This window comes from Ciona robusta, chromosome 10 (genome assembly GCF_009617815.1).
Source record: "Ciona robusta chromosome 10, ASM961781v2".
NCBI classification, from domain to species: Eukaryota; Metazoa; Chordata; class Ascidiacea; order Phlebobranchia; family Cionidae; genus Ciona; species Ciona robusta.
This window is the reverse complement of record NC_143244.1, coordinates 5,419,888-5,433,761: the sequence shown is the minus strand read 5'-3', so window position 1 is coordinate 5,433,761 and position 13,874 is coordinate 5,419,888. Positions and strand designations below refer to the sequence as shown.

The 13,874-nt window shown below is 37.0% G+C and overlaps 2 protein-coding genes across 3 annotated transcripts; one reads left to right on the top strand and one right to left on the bottom strand.

Annotated features, from left to right (window-relative positions):
• Positions 1–18: 18 nt before the first annotated feature.
• LOC149729903 (ATP synthase F(1) complex subunit alpha, mitochondrial-like) lies at positions 19–5,662 on the top strand. Of its 2 annotated transcripts, XM_089886550.1 has the most exons (12): positions 19–210; positions 506–587; positions 789–958; positions 1,289–1,462; positions 1,695–1,861; positions 2,213–2,361; positions 2,744–2,895; positions 3,234–3,458; positions 3,884–3,991; positions 4,440–4,584; positions 4,926–5,076; positions 5,345–5,662. In XM_089886550.1, exons 1-12 carry the CDS (start codon positions 151–153, stop codon positions 5,424–5,426), a joined length of 1,665 nt encoding a protein of 554 aa, XP_089742676.1. In that variant the 5' UTR covers positions 19–150; the 3' UTR covers positions 5,427–5,662. The 2 variants fall into 2 exon arrangements, with proteins under 2 accessions (XP_089742676.1, XP_089742677.1); XM_089886551.1 differs by lacking the exon at positions 5,345–5,662 and having other exon boundaries at positions 4,785–4,957.
• Positions 5,663–5,770: 108 nt separating this feature from the next.
• LOC149729902 (uncharacterized) lies at positions 5,771–13,704 on the bottom strand. Its single transcript, XM_089886532.1, has 14 exons — positions 13,473–13,704; positions 13,151–13,337; positions 12,706–12,818; positions 12,091–12,269; positions 11,462–11,704; positions 10,650–10,801; positions 10,245–10,427; positions 9,626–9,820; positions 9,174–9,359; positions 8,484–8,714; positions 7,905–8,050; positions 7,063–7,489; positions 6,511–6,696; positions 5,771–6,375 (listed from the first exon to the last, which is right to left on the bottom strand). The coding sequence occupies exons 1-14, from the start codon at positions 13,523–13,525 to the stop codon at positions 5,875–5,877; spliced, it is 2,982 nt and encodes a 993-aa protein (XP_089742658.1). The 5' UTR covers positions 13,526–13,704; the 3' UTR covers positions 5,771–5,874.
• Between the last annotated feature and the right edge of the window lie 170 nt (positions 13,705–13,874).

Genomic DNA, 13,874 nt, shown 5'->3' with positions numbered 1-13,874 from the left:
TCATTGATTATAAACCAACGTTTGAATATTTCAATTCAATTTCTCATTGTACGTTTGTAGGATCTTGTAAGCAGGTTAACAACAGGTTGCTTGCTTTGGTCTGATTTATTTTTGTTTTGAAAGAATCAAAGTCGAGGCACAACTTAAAGAATGATTTCGTCAAAGGTTATCGCAGCTCTTGGAAGGACTTTGCCTCAAGCAGCGAAAAATGTACGTGATTGCTTTTGTATGGTATATTTAACATCGTAAGACTGTTGTTGGTCCGCCATATGGAAATATAACATTGCTGTGAATTTATAAACGTTGAAATTGTGAATTTGTGGCAATATAAGGTTGCTGTAAACTTATGAACATTGGAATTGTGAATTAGCATTAATATTCTATCAAGAACACCCTGCGTCCGAGGGTTGTTGTTTCGGTTTATACATTTACAAGTTACAACTATGCGTATTATTTGTAGGTAACTTATTTGCGACATAGAAATAATTTCATTTTATCTCCACAGGCCACCAACACATTAAAAGCTGCCAGCTTCGTTGCTGCAAGAAACTTGTCAACTTCCAGACCTAACCATGCTGAAAAACAAGGCAAATAACCTGTTATGTATCAAACTAAACCTGTGAAAACCTGGCCGTGCTTAGTTCCCTAAAGCTACCCAATTTCTTATATGATGTAACCCTTGCAGATTTTTATTTTTCTCAATGTAAAAGTTAGGAATTGCTTTACTAGAAGCTGTGATCCATTTTTCCCCTTAAAGTAAAATTAAATAAACCTATGCATTATTACAGGAGCTGCAGAGCTTTCTTCCATTCTTGAACAAAGAATTCTTGGAACTGCACCATCTGAAGATCTCACTGAAACCGGAAGAGTTCTAACTATTGGTGACGGCATTGCTCGTGTTCATGGACTTCGTAACATCCAAGCTGAAGAGATGGTGGAATTTGAAAGTGGATTAAAGGTATAAACAAACCAACTCTGAAAAAAAACTTTTGTTTAGATTGGTGAAACTTTTGTTTAAATTGGAGGCATAGTTGTTTAAGGTTTGGTGCAACTTTCAGAGGTTTTTAATGCTGATTTAATATGCAAAGTTTTTTGTGTTTATGTCTTAAATTACATACCTATTTTGTTAATCTAATACCATAGAGTTATTGTAGTATGGTAATTTAATTTCACTGCTTTGTTTAAATTGTCATGAAATTTCTGTTGCAATATAGTGTGCTTAGTTAAGTATTTCCATATTCTACAACTTAACTATAGAAATATAATCATAACTTGTTTATTTTTTCAGGGTATGGCTTTGAACTTGGAAAAGGACAACGTTGGTATTGTGGTGTTTGGTAATGATAGAAACATCAAGGAGGGCGACACTGTCAAACGTACTGGAGCCATCGTGGATGTCCCTGTTGGTGAAGAAATTCTTGGGCGAGTTGTGGATGCTCTTGGTAACCCCCTCGATGGAAAGGTGCGTAATTTGACCAATTTGATATTGCCCAAATTTTTAGGGACAGGATGTGGAAAATGTAGCTCAGAGTATACAGGCATGTTTTTACTGTGTTTTTGTTTACGTTTACCGATTTGGTTGGTAAATGGTAGCTCTTTACAAGCAATAGTTTTTTGTGTTGGGGGCGTGTTTATTATATTTTGGTTTGATGTAATTTTGTTGTTACCTGTAACCTGACTTTATCTTATCTCAGGGTCCCTTGAACACCAAACTCCGCAGAAGAGTTGACATCAAAGCTCCGGGTATTATTGCTCGTGTTAGTGTGAGCGAACCAATGCAAACTGGGTTGAAGGCCATTGATTCACTTGTGCCTATTGGTCGTGGACAGAGAGAACTGATCATTGGTGACAGGCAGACTGGGTAAATAAACCACTTTGCCCTAATCTATTCTATGTTCCCTAATTGTATGTATATTTTTACCCCATTTTATATATATTGTACAATTTTTTGATTTATAATATTAATTTTTTTTTTTTTCTTTATAACTACATTGGCTTTCTCTGGTGCTGTGGGTCTGATTTAGCGTTTGGGTACTACTGGTAAACAGGTAAAATGGTTTGTAGCTTCCTGGGTGTTGGGTAATATGCCTACTTTTGAGTGCCATACTGCCATGCTGTGGGACTTTACCCACATAGATTAGGATCAGCACTCTACTTTCTAGGCAAAGTTTTTGAACTATTACACAGTTTATCTTTCAATTTGTTTTTACAGTAAAACCGCAGTTGCCATTGATACCATCATCAACCAAAAGCGGTTCAATGTTGGAACTGATGAGAAGAAGAAATTATATTGTATCTATGTTGCTGTCGGGCAGAAACAATCCACCATCACCCAACTTATTCAACGACTTGAGAGCACTGGTAAGCTGTTGTTGAAACTTTGTTTTGTACTTCAATAAGCAAATTGGGTGTTAATATTCTTGGCAAAACACCTTGTGATCACTGAACTGGTTGTCTGTTAGTGTCGCACTGTAGTTGGTTTGGGTAATATGAAAACTCTGGCCTAAATCTCTAGTCCCATGACAAGACCCCAACCATGTAGGAAACAATATAAAATTGCAATTGTTTTGTTTTAAAGTTTTGTTTTTTTGTTATTTTTGGTTGTCTGTTGCTGTCGCACTGTAGGTGTTTTGGTAATGTGAAAACTCTGGCTTAAATTACCAAAACGAGACCTCACCCATGTAGAATACAATATCATGAAATTGCAATTTTTTGTGTTAAATTTTTGTTAATTTTAAACAAGACTCCATGAAATACTCGATTGTGGTTGTTGCATCTGCTGCATACGCTGCACCACTTCAATATCTTGCTCCATACTCTGCTACTTCCATGGGTGAATACTTTCGTGACAATGGCAAGCATGCTCTCATCATCTATGACGATTTGTCAAAACAGGTAACAAACCACTGGCCAAGATTTTCGGTCCTTCATTTATTGCATAAAACTGGGTGCACTACAAAAATCGTTCAGTTATGGCATAATATGCATGAGTAGGATAGTATTTTATCATGCAAGACACAAACACACAAAACTTACAATACACCTGAAAATTCCTAGCATAGCCAAGTACACTACATTTGCCACATTATTCAAACATTAAAAAGACAAGTGTATTTTAACATTGGCACCACCCTGGATTTTGTGATAGATTTAACGCTTTGATTAGACATAAAAATGTGCTCCGCGTTTCATATTTACTAAATTTAATTCAATAATTTCAATTTTTATACCAGGCTGTTGCGTACCGTCAAATGTCTCTTTTGTTGAGACGACCCCCCGGTCGTGAGGCTTTCCCTGGTGATGTCTTCTATCTTCACTCTCGTCTCCTGGAGCGAGCAGCTAAGATGAGCGATGCTTTCGGAGGTGGTTCTCTCACTGCCCTCCCAGTTATTGAGACACAAGCTGGTGATGTGTCTGCATACATTCCAACCAATGTCATCTCCATTACTGATGGACAGGTGAGGTTCTAACATGTTTATATAGTGGAGTGGGGGAAGATGGGACATCTTTTTATTTTATTTTCTCCGCCCATTCAGAATGACATTCAAAATAATTACAAAACAGTATCCTCACTACTTTAAACACAATCAGGATATTTGGATAATATGTGCTGAAATTTAAGGTGTCCCCATCTTTCCCCACCCTACTATATTAAGTCAGGTTATATTATAAAGCAGTGGTTCTCAAAGTGCTCCACCATGTTTGCCAAGGAAATATTTTAGTGTTTTATTTGCCGGCTGTGAATAAACAGATAATTCAGTTTAAGCTTAAACAAGTTAAGTTTTGGATAAAACGCTCCAAAGATTTTGTGCACTTGACTGGGAAACATTGCTTTAGGACTTCATATTAATAAGCCACGTAAATATAACATCATTATCTATAGATTTTCTTGGAAACTGAATTGTTCCACAAAGGTATTCGACCTGCCATTAACGTCGGTTTGTCTGTCAGTCGTGTCGGATCTGCTGCTCAAATCAAGGGAATGAAGCAGGTAATAAAAAAATGCTTTTGCTGCTATGTTTCTGGTTTACACCCCACAAATGGGAGATATTTTTTAAATTATAACATGTTTAAAAACGAGGTTTAGTCAAGCAATCCACCTTGGATTCCTAACCTTAGTTCATGAGGTTGAGGGCCCTGAATGATTGCGAGATCACTTGCTCAGTTACCTAAAGAATTGTGTCTCAATCACATGCCTTTTTTGTTCGCTGCTGCAACAATTTTAAAATTCAATAATAATGGTTTACTTTTTAAGAAAGTATTGTTGTCTGTAGTTTGGTCATAAGTGGTCTTGAAAGTGTTGTTTCTTAACTATAGATTCTTTGTACATCTATGTGCATTATAAACAAAAAATTGTATTAGAATATGTTTTGTGGTGTTTGTATTAAAACGGCCAAAAATCTATGATTTACTTAAATAACATTGGCTTTTTCTTATAGGTCTCTGGTACCATGAAGTTGGATTTGGCCCAATATCGTGAAGTTGCAGCTTTTGCGCAGTTCGGTAGCGACATGGACGCCGCAACACAACAACTGCTCAACCGAGGTGTTAGGTTAACTGAACTTCTTAAACAGATCCAATACTGTAAGTGCTACCTACAGCCATACAATTATACATGTTTGACTTCTGCTTTTCCTCCCAAAAAATGTTTTTTATTATTTCTGATAAAAACTGTATTTTTAATTGTTTTTAGTGTTGTTTCTAATAAAAAAAAAGTTGTGTTTTTTTGTTTTGTTACTGATAAATGTTTTTGGCCCCCTTTCTAATAAAAATGTTGTTTTTAGCCCCCATGGACATTGCTGAACAATTGTTTCCGTGAATACGATAAATGTTTTTTTTGGGTTGTTTCTAATAAAAAAATTGTGTTTCTTTTTGTTACTGATAAATCTTTTTGGCCCCCTTTCTAATAAAAATGTTGTTTTCAGCCCCCATGGACATTGCTGAACAAATTGTTTCCGTATTCTGTGGAGTACGTGGTTACTTGGATAAAGTTGACCCAACCAAAGTCACAGATTTTGAAACTGCTTTCCTCGCTCACATGAAATCGAGCCACGCAAAGATCCTGGATTCCATCAGGTTAGAACACTATTATTATTTTAACTTTTAACCGTAAAAACAATATTATATTAATTTTAAAACTAACTTTTAACTTTTAACCGTAAAAACAATATTATATTAATTTTAAAACCTAACAAGTCCCATCCAAAAGAAGTGTCTATTTTGGGGCTCTTGTATAAAAAACTGCATAAATCTGATAAACCAATAGTAATTAATAAAAATACTGCAAAATTAAATAAACCAATAGTAATTACTAATTGAGAATAAAACTTATGTACACTTATAGAAACGAGGGCAAAATCACGGAATCGACTGAAGCCGAATTGAAAGAAGTTGTTGCCGCATTCGTCAAATCTTTCTCTGCTTGAAACAAAACTCTTGCTGTTTTTTTTGTTCATGGAAAATTATTTATTCAAATGTTCACTCTGGCCAAATTTCGAAAGGTTCCGCCTATTTCTACTCTATACGCTTATGTAATCCTGAAGTGCTGTCAACTTACAAGTTTCGAATGTAATTCTTTCCGTTGTTTCAAAAGTTTGTGGTTCGTGCCATTTACTACTGGTCGCTACGTTTCCTGATTTAATAAAAATTTATTGAAATGGAACTTTCCTCTTTCTTCTACTTTGCCGTCAAGCGAAACTTATAAAACTGAACTGCGAAATTTTGAAATAAAAAAAAATTAAAAACGGCAAAAATTCGCAAAACAAGGTGGCAATTGCAAAATTCTTGTATTCAGGCGTGCGAACTTAAGAACAAGTGACATGTACACATTAATACACACCGTCATAATTAAAATAATAAAGATGAGAACTAATTTCATGCGGTTTCTGGCACCAGAACTGATTCCTTTTCTATCCGACTTGAAGACTGTTCTGAGCTTTTGTCCGATTCAGCAGTTTCATCATTATTTGGCGAACTTGGTGTTGCGTTTAACGAAGGTGATTTATCTGTCAATTGATTTTCTGGAAAATTCGAACTTTCTTCTTCTTCATCTATTGTTTGAGATTCCACCTCTGCAAGACTTTCTTCCGACGCAACATCATCGTCATCTTCAGAATCTCCCCCGGAGTTCGTTTCCTCCACATGCTCCGCTTCTCTTGAAATACCTTCCGGGGATGCTCGGTCATCTAACTCACCAAACGCATCAACAGCAGCCGAAACGGGCTTCGAACCCAGCAACCCTTCTACCGGGATAGGAATTGGCGAAACTTTGTTCTTTTTTAACTTTTTGCGCTCCACTGGTATGCTTGGCTTCAGGAATTCATCAAAGTTGTCAATATTATGGTGGTCCTTCACTTCTTCTAGCATAGTATCGCACTATAAAAACATAACGCAATACTTTAATAAAGACTCGCCTCTAGCAGTCTAGCCCAAAGGTTACGGATGCGGAAATAGAATGAAAACATGTCCCATCTTAACCCAACCTACTATATATATATACACATATCTTACCCATGCGTAGAAATAAGATATAGCCTTGCTTATATCTTCAACTTCATCAATATTGGTGTCGTTAATTACTTGTGAAACACGAGCAGCAACTGAAGGTTTTATGTCAACTGCTTCTTGTTCAACTACCCGCCGTTTTAAAGCAGCTTTTCCCATACGACCAAGTAAGGCTCTAATCACTTTCCAGTCCTGGAATAAACATTTCTTGCATAACCATTTAATTGAATTAATGTTGATTTCTAGTAGAGTATGGCCCGTGTATTTTAACCAAGGGCTGTTTCAAAGCCCATACGTTTAGCGTTTTCTCTTTCATCAACTTTAATACTATGGTATATATAGTTTGGGCTCGAAGCTCGACCATACTATTACTGTGCGCGTATGTGTTTTTTGGGGGGTTATTCAAAAATATTTTACATCCATAAAGTTCTATATGCGGTAACTCATAAGTGGGCACATGGGGTATGCAACAGAACACCCATGTTATAGAACAACTGCCATTGCCACGCCCCGCGAGAATAACTAAGTTACATTTAATCATTCCTTTATATATCGCACCTGCAAAGTGTCCTCATTTTCCCCAAGTAACAAATACGTTGATATCATTACTGACTTCACAGCATCGGGTGGTGACCCGTAACTTCGAATTTCTGATATCATAGTTTGACTGATCGACATCACAGCTTCTCGAGCCTTTTCCAGTTGGTTTGTTCTCTCCAGAAGATGTCGCGCGTGAGCCACGTCACGATCGAACACGTGATCGTTCGAAGGCGTCATGCCAGAATGATCAATTTCTTCGAGAGTTTTTTTCAATAACTTATAATCCTGATGTTCTATTCCCTTCAGTAGCTGCTTGTGAAGAAATCTCTTCTTTTCTTCAAATATGAATTTGTTTGCTTCCTCCAAGAGAGCGTAGTCTTCCTCGTCACATGGCGCTAAAGCTACAGATCTTTCAAATTCATCCAAACACCTTTGTATCTCTTTCCTACGAAGTCAAATTTAAACTTATGCTGTGCCTTTTAACCCCAAAGAGTTATACAGTACTGTGGAGTAAGATAGGATACAGTTTGCCCCCTAAAACCCGTTTTACCGATCATGTTTTTAACAGTTTACAACGTGTCGGGAGAATACGGTTATATAATTCTGCAAATACTCTGCACCTACTTAAAAAAATGAAAACACTTCCAATCTTTCCCAACTTTTTTTTCTGGTCCTAGGCTATATACTATTTATACCACTTAATAAACCTTCGTATTGGCAATTTTTGATTTACATTCAATAAAATGGAATAAATTTGAACAGACCACGTCTACACTTTTGTACAGCAGGGTGGGGGAAGATGGAAAACCAACATTTAAAAACGAAAGCAATTTTAATTAGGTCTGATGTACACAACTTACCAATTCTTTCCCTCGGCCATCGCTTTTTCTAAATTCCGTCTTAACTGTTGATGTCGATCTTCGTCTCGTAGTAAGATGGGTGTTACTTCTCTCTCTGGTTGTATTGCCACAATAGACTCCACATCCACCGACATGGTATCAAGAATCTACAAAAAAAGTTTTTAAATACATATACGTTTTTTTAATTAAATGTAAATGTGTTTTAACTGTTGGCGTGTTTTAACAACATATGTTTTGTCGCTTAATACCCTGTCTTTTCGTTAAAAATATTTTTCAATCTTCGCTGCCGTAATCGATATATAGCCTACTGTTCCCAAGTAAATACTGCATGTCAAAAATCATGCAATTAACAATTTAAACAGATGCTATAAAAGTGGTTGGGGTAACAGACCAATTCTGTCAAAAATCTCAGATAAACCACGGCAAATACGCGGCGCAGCACCCGACCCACGATAGAATAAAATATAAATATGTGGTTTATTCTATGTTGGTAAGGTCCTACAGCGTGGCACGTCATGGATTCTAGGATTTGTGCTAAGTTTTGCCCATTACCCCGAAACATTACAGTTACCCTCTTACATGTATTTCGCTTTGAAAGTCTTGCAAATTCTGTACAGAAGTGCCAATATCATGGCTGACGATCCTGGGGTAATCTCTTTGCTTTGTTTTCCCTCCAAACAAGAACCACGGTACACACATGAACCTGCACGCTATGATCAAGAAGACGAAAAGGAAAACGCATATCGCAATGATAATCCAAATCACAACAGTCGATGTATCGTCTCCACCACCGACCACAACAGTTGGAACCTGAAAAGTATAGTTTAAGTTTAGGCAGTTCCATTTCAAAGTCAATTATGTTATTATGTTATGTGGGCTTGTGAGTGCTATAAAGCTTTTTACACAGAATTGTGTTTAAACTTAAGTTAGAAAGAATGAACGTGACTTGTTAATCTTTGCGTATGATGGCGGGCTACGTCAGTTAGGTGTGGACTGTTTCATATATATATAGCTCGTGCCCGTGTAACAGTTACACCCGGTGTGTAACTTAGCAAGAAATACTCAAATACCGATAATACCGGTTGATTCGGAACGAATTTAACTGAATGCGATTTGTTTATCCTAGTGTGGCGAGCAACGACAGTCGTAAAAACCCGCTAGGGATAAAGGGTGTGAAAAAGAGCGCCAGTTAAAAAGCGTGGCTGTTGCATCCAAAAGCGTATATACCCAAAACTAAATTCCCATACAGACAGAATGTAGCCTACTTACCGTTGTAACAGGAATTTCAAATACAGATATGGAGACATTGAATTTAAAATCCAGTGACGTAGCACCTGTTGACGTCACAGTGACGTATAATTCTGCGGAGTGACTTTTTGGATATCTAGCCTTACTTCGGGCCGATACGGATTTGAAAGCTATGTTGCTAGTGTCGATTGTAATAACCGTCGAACCCTGATAAGTAAAAACGTTAAATGCTAAGAATAGGTTTGTTAAACAGGTTTATTTTTATTTGGTATTTTTTTTGTTTATATATAGTAGGGCGGGGGGAGCTGGGACACCTTTTTATTATATTTATACGACAACCCTAAAATTAAGAGCTTGGTTAGTTGTTCAAAACACGATTAGGAAACAAGGGATTTAGGTGCTCACGGTATCCATCTTACCCCACCGCAGTACTTAAACGTTGTATTTCGTACAACTGGGGCTTGACCTTTTACCTGTTCAATTTCTACTGCTAGATCGTAATATGCTTCGCTTGGATTTGGGGTTGAACCAGATATATACACGATACCATGCGCTGTTGTTTTAGATTTCGTGATTTTTAAAGTTGCAGTGTCCGTACTTGAAAGAACAGCAACCTTAAACGTGAACTTTTTACCCGGTGGTATTGTGGTCGCAATTTCTGTGTTTGTCTGTGAGAAATACACGTATAATGGGGTGGGGGTGGATGGGACACCTTTATATTCTATTTTCCCCATTTGGTAGTAAACAAAAACCATTTAAATAATTATAAAACCACATCTCAACGACGGGTGGAAGAAAATGGGACACGTATAACTTGTAATATCCAAATATCCTGATCGCGTTTTAAAAAATTAACAACGGTCTATGGAAGTTGTGAGGATACGGTTGTATTATTCCCTAAATATTCTTTATTTACTGCCAAATGGGTAGAGAAAATAGAATAAAAGGGGCCCATCTTCCCCCACCCTAGTGTATACGAGGAAATTAAGAACTAATCATTGTTTTGTGCATTCAAATATTGACCCAATAGAGAGATTTTATGGCGTGCTTGACTGATTTTATGTTGCACTTGCGATAATTGATAATGCTTACTTGAACTTCGGTCGAAACTCTGCATAGTTGGTTCGCAAGTTGTTGTGAAAAATGAGAAAGTTCTGTAAACGCTGGTGTGTGGAATGTATGTGTGACGTCAGGGTCCTCTGCTATTTGGTTCATTTCTGATGTGAGCGCGTTACCCGTACCTACCACGAATGTTGTGATACCAGCAGCATGGGCCTAAAAACGAGTATATAATGTTATTATAGAGTACTGTGGGGAAGATGGGACACTTTTATAGCACATGATATTTAAATATTCTGATCTTGTTTTAAACAATCAACAACGGTCTATGAGAGTCGTGAGGGTACGATTTTCCTTTGAATGTTCCTTTTTATGTGTTGTTTGGACGAGAAATTGGACGAGAAAATCAAACAAAAGGTGCCCCATTTCCCCTATTACCAGTTCCGCAGATGATAGTTGGTCGTTACTTGGATTAGCGACCACTAGAACGAGGATCTTAGGAATTGCCATCGAAGAAGGCCTCGCACCGTTGGAAGTTTGAAAGCCACTATCGAGCACGTTTTGTATTCCAGACCCGATCCATGTTGATGCTATAATTAAAATTAGTTTTAAAGAGTATTCACGTATAAGAAGTCTTATATAAGAACAGCAAAACAACAGTTGTTAAAACACCCTAGATAGGCTATATAGATAAAAGTGTGGAAAGGAGTCTCATTTAAAAAACGTGGCTGTTGCACCAAGACTTTTAGACCTTTTTTTAGACCTTGTTCAAAAATTTGCACTTAATCAGTAAGATTCAATTTCTACTGCATGAGACATTTTTAATTAGGACATGTGGTAATTAACCAGGTTTATTAATTTACACAACTATGGGTGACCATATAGTCTATAAATAATTGGGTGGGGAAAGATGGGACACCTTTAACACATAATGTCTAAATATCCTAATCGTGTTTTACACAACTATCAACGGTCTATGGGAGTTGTGAGGATACGGTTTTATATTTTTTGAATGTTTATTTTTTGTTTACTGCTAAATGGGACGAGAAAATAGGCTTAAAAGATGTCTCATCTTCCCCCACCCTATACTGTTAGATTCAAATAATCTTCGCAAACGTTTAAAACCTCTTTAAACATTTCGACTTTAAAATGCAATACCTACTCACTATTTTTTCAGTTTTATCAAACATTTATAAAATATATTTTAAACCAATTAACCCGTTTGCATTTCGATATTAATTTCAACTTACGTTCTCCTGGTGGCTGCATCGCACCAGCAACAACGTTCAAGAAATCTCTGCTTGTAACATTAAATAGTTCCCCATACGTTGTGCTCGTTGTTGCAAAAACCGTTAACCCGTATCTGTTTGTGGTCTGATTGAAAATTTCACCAGTTGCTAAAACGAAGTCTAGAAGATGCTGAAAGTTTGTAGCTCCTATTGAAGATGCGCCATCAACCAAGAATATTATGTCAGCGCCCAAGCTTCCGCAATCTGCAAGTTGGAATACCGTTTACCGGAGCTGGTGTTATGCAACTATACACACCTTTTCATTCTGTTTGACCGTCCGATTTGTTAGTAAACAAAGAACATTCAAAGAATTATAAAACCGTGTCCTCGCGACCCTCATAGACTAATGTGTATTTTGTTGTTAATTGTTTAATCTTATAAAGTACTAAATGTCTAAGAATTTACACATTTAATAAGTGACTGCATGCTGGACAACTGCACTCGCACTTGATTTGAATTTTTTATCACGGGCATTTTTTTCTCACTTTTTGAGTCATTTATACATGGGCAAACGCGGCGAACAAAAATCGGGGCGACCACCTCAATTGCCCCCTTTGTCAAAAACACATTTTCCAAAACTTATACTTAACTGTTAAAATCGTTAACGCCGAGTTCCGCTGCCGAGATTTCAAACACATTCGAAGTGCTGGAGGTTCTATAGTTAAATGCCCACCATGTTGCTTGCTCGTTTATTGCAGCAGGAACGACAGAAGTATCTTGTACATGTTGAATGTACAGTCTTGCCGCCAACGCCGACTCCAGAGGCGTTCTATTATTATATCCGCGTCATTAGAATCTATTTTTATACCCTTTCCTCGTTACATTTTATATAGTAGGTTGGGAGAAGATGGGACGCTTTTTCATTCTATTTTCTTGCCCCATTTAGTAGTAGACAAAGAACATTTAAAGAAATATAAAACCGTATCCTCACGACTTCCATAGATCGTTGTTAATTGTTTAAAACACGATCAGGATATTTAAACATTATGTGCTAAAGGTGTTACGTCTTCCCGCCCCACCCTACTATATATAGTAAACGAAGAATATTTACAGAAATATACTGTTTTATCATGACTCAAAAAAGACATTGTTAATTGTTCAAAATCCAAACAAAAAAGTGACGAGCAAACGGTATTTATCTCACCCACAGTATTAATATATCTATAGGTTGTACCTTATCTTACTTGTATATATCTTATACTTACTCGTAAATTGCATCTGTTAGAAATGTAGTCAGGTTGAATGTATTTCTAATTGCTTCAAGCTGTGTGGTTACAGTAGTGGAAGTCGTGAGTAATTGATGTATGTTGTCGTCAATCTGTAGCAAAGTCAGTAAGGAATAAACTTATTTATTGTCGCATGCAACAACAACAGGCGTTATAACTCGATTATTCGGTTCATATACCCCGTTACAAAATAGATTATGCTTTTGTCCATTGTTTTGTTGTCCATGTTTCGCCATGTTTTGCCATGTTTTGACCACTTTTTGTCCATGTGGTGTCCATGTTTAGACTATGCTTTTTCCATGTATAGCCCGTGTTTTTATTTGCCCTACATTACGTTTGTAACTCTGTTGGTAAATGAGCCAACTACGACCTAAATCTTTATACCTCAACGTACAATACCCTCCTTAAAAATAGAACAGTCTACCTGCCATAGACCTCCACGTTCATTAACAGGTAAGCCAGCCACGCCAAATTTGGTCTCAGCGTATGCAATCCTTCGAAGAAATTCGTAGTCTGATGTAAATATTCCAGACTCGTGAATCTTCTGCACTGTAGCGTCAACTACCTCTCTGCCAACTGCTGAAGCCACCATTGTTTGATCGAATGCATGGCTGGAAATATATAGGGTACGTATTTTAAGATAAAATTGCCTTTGGAAAATAAAGTTAGTTGGGTAAAATGGGAGCAAGACCGCGCAAAGTTATTTCTTGTTTTATAAACGACTTAGCGAAATAATATTTTCTCACCTTTTTCTTACAATCGGTCCAACTAAAAACAAGCACAGTATATTCCATTTCATTTCCTTGCAAATACAGATACGCTGGATTTAACAACTCTTATGATTTTACATCACACAACCTTGTACAAATGAATAAATGATTTTAGCTTGCCCTATATCCTCACGTGTACAATAAAACGACAGACGTTACAACACTAATGTTCAACATTTTGTGTCCGCTAATACGAGTTACCAATTGACAGTGTAAAGACCTATAGTGCTTTTCCACAAATCTCACGCTATAGTTTCCAGGCCGTTGTCGACACAAGATCTAAATAGTGATCGTATGATAGGTAACCCAATACGCATACAAGCTAAATTGTGCCAAAGAATCCGCCTACATTACATGAGTTTACTTAATACCGGCCGA

Excerpts from the sequence above, each read along its gene's own strand:
- LOC149729903 (XM_089886550.1), top strand. The coding sequence starts at position 151 with ATGATTTCGTCAAAGGTTATCGCAGCTCTTGGAAGGACTTTGCCTCAA. Across the intron at positions 588-788 it reads TAACCATGCTGAAAAACAAG|GAGCTGCAGAGCTTTCTTCC; the intron begins GCAAATAACCTG and ends GCATTATTACAG. Across the intron at positions 2,896-3,233 it reads ATGACGATTTGTCAAAACAG|GCTGTTGCGTACCGTCAAAT; the intron begins GTAACAAACCAC and ends TTTTTATACCAG.
- LOC149729902 (XM_089886532.1), bottom strand. The coding sequence starts at position 13,525 with ATGAAATGGAATATACTGTGCTTGTTTTTAGTTGGACCGATTGTAAGA. Across the intron at positions 10,428-10,649 it reads AACTATCATCTGCGGAACTG|GCCCATGCTGCTGGTATCAC; the intron begins GTAATAGGGGAA and ends ACTCGTTTTTAG. Across the intron at positions 9,360-9,625 it reads TAGCAGTAGAAATTGAACAG|GGTTCGACGGTTATTACAAT; the intron begins GTAAAAGGTCAA and ends TTTACTTATCAG.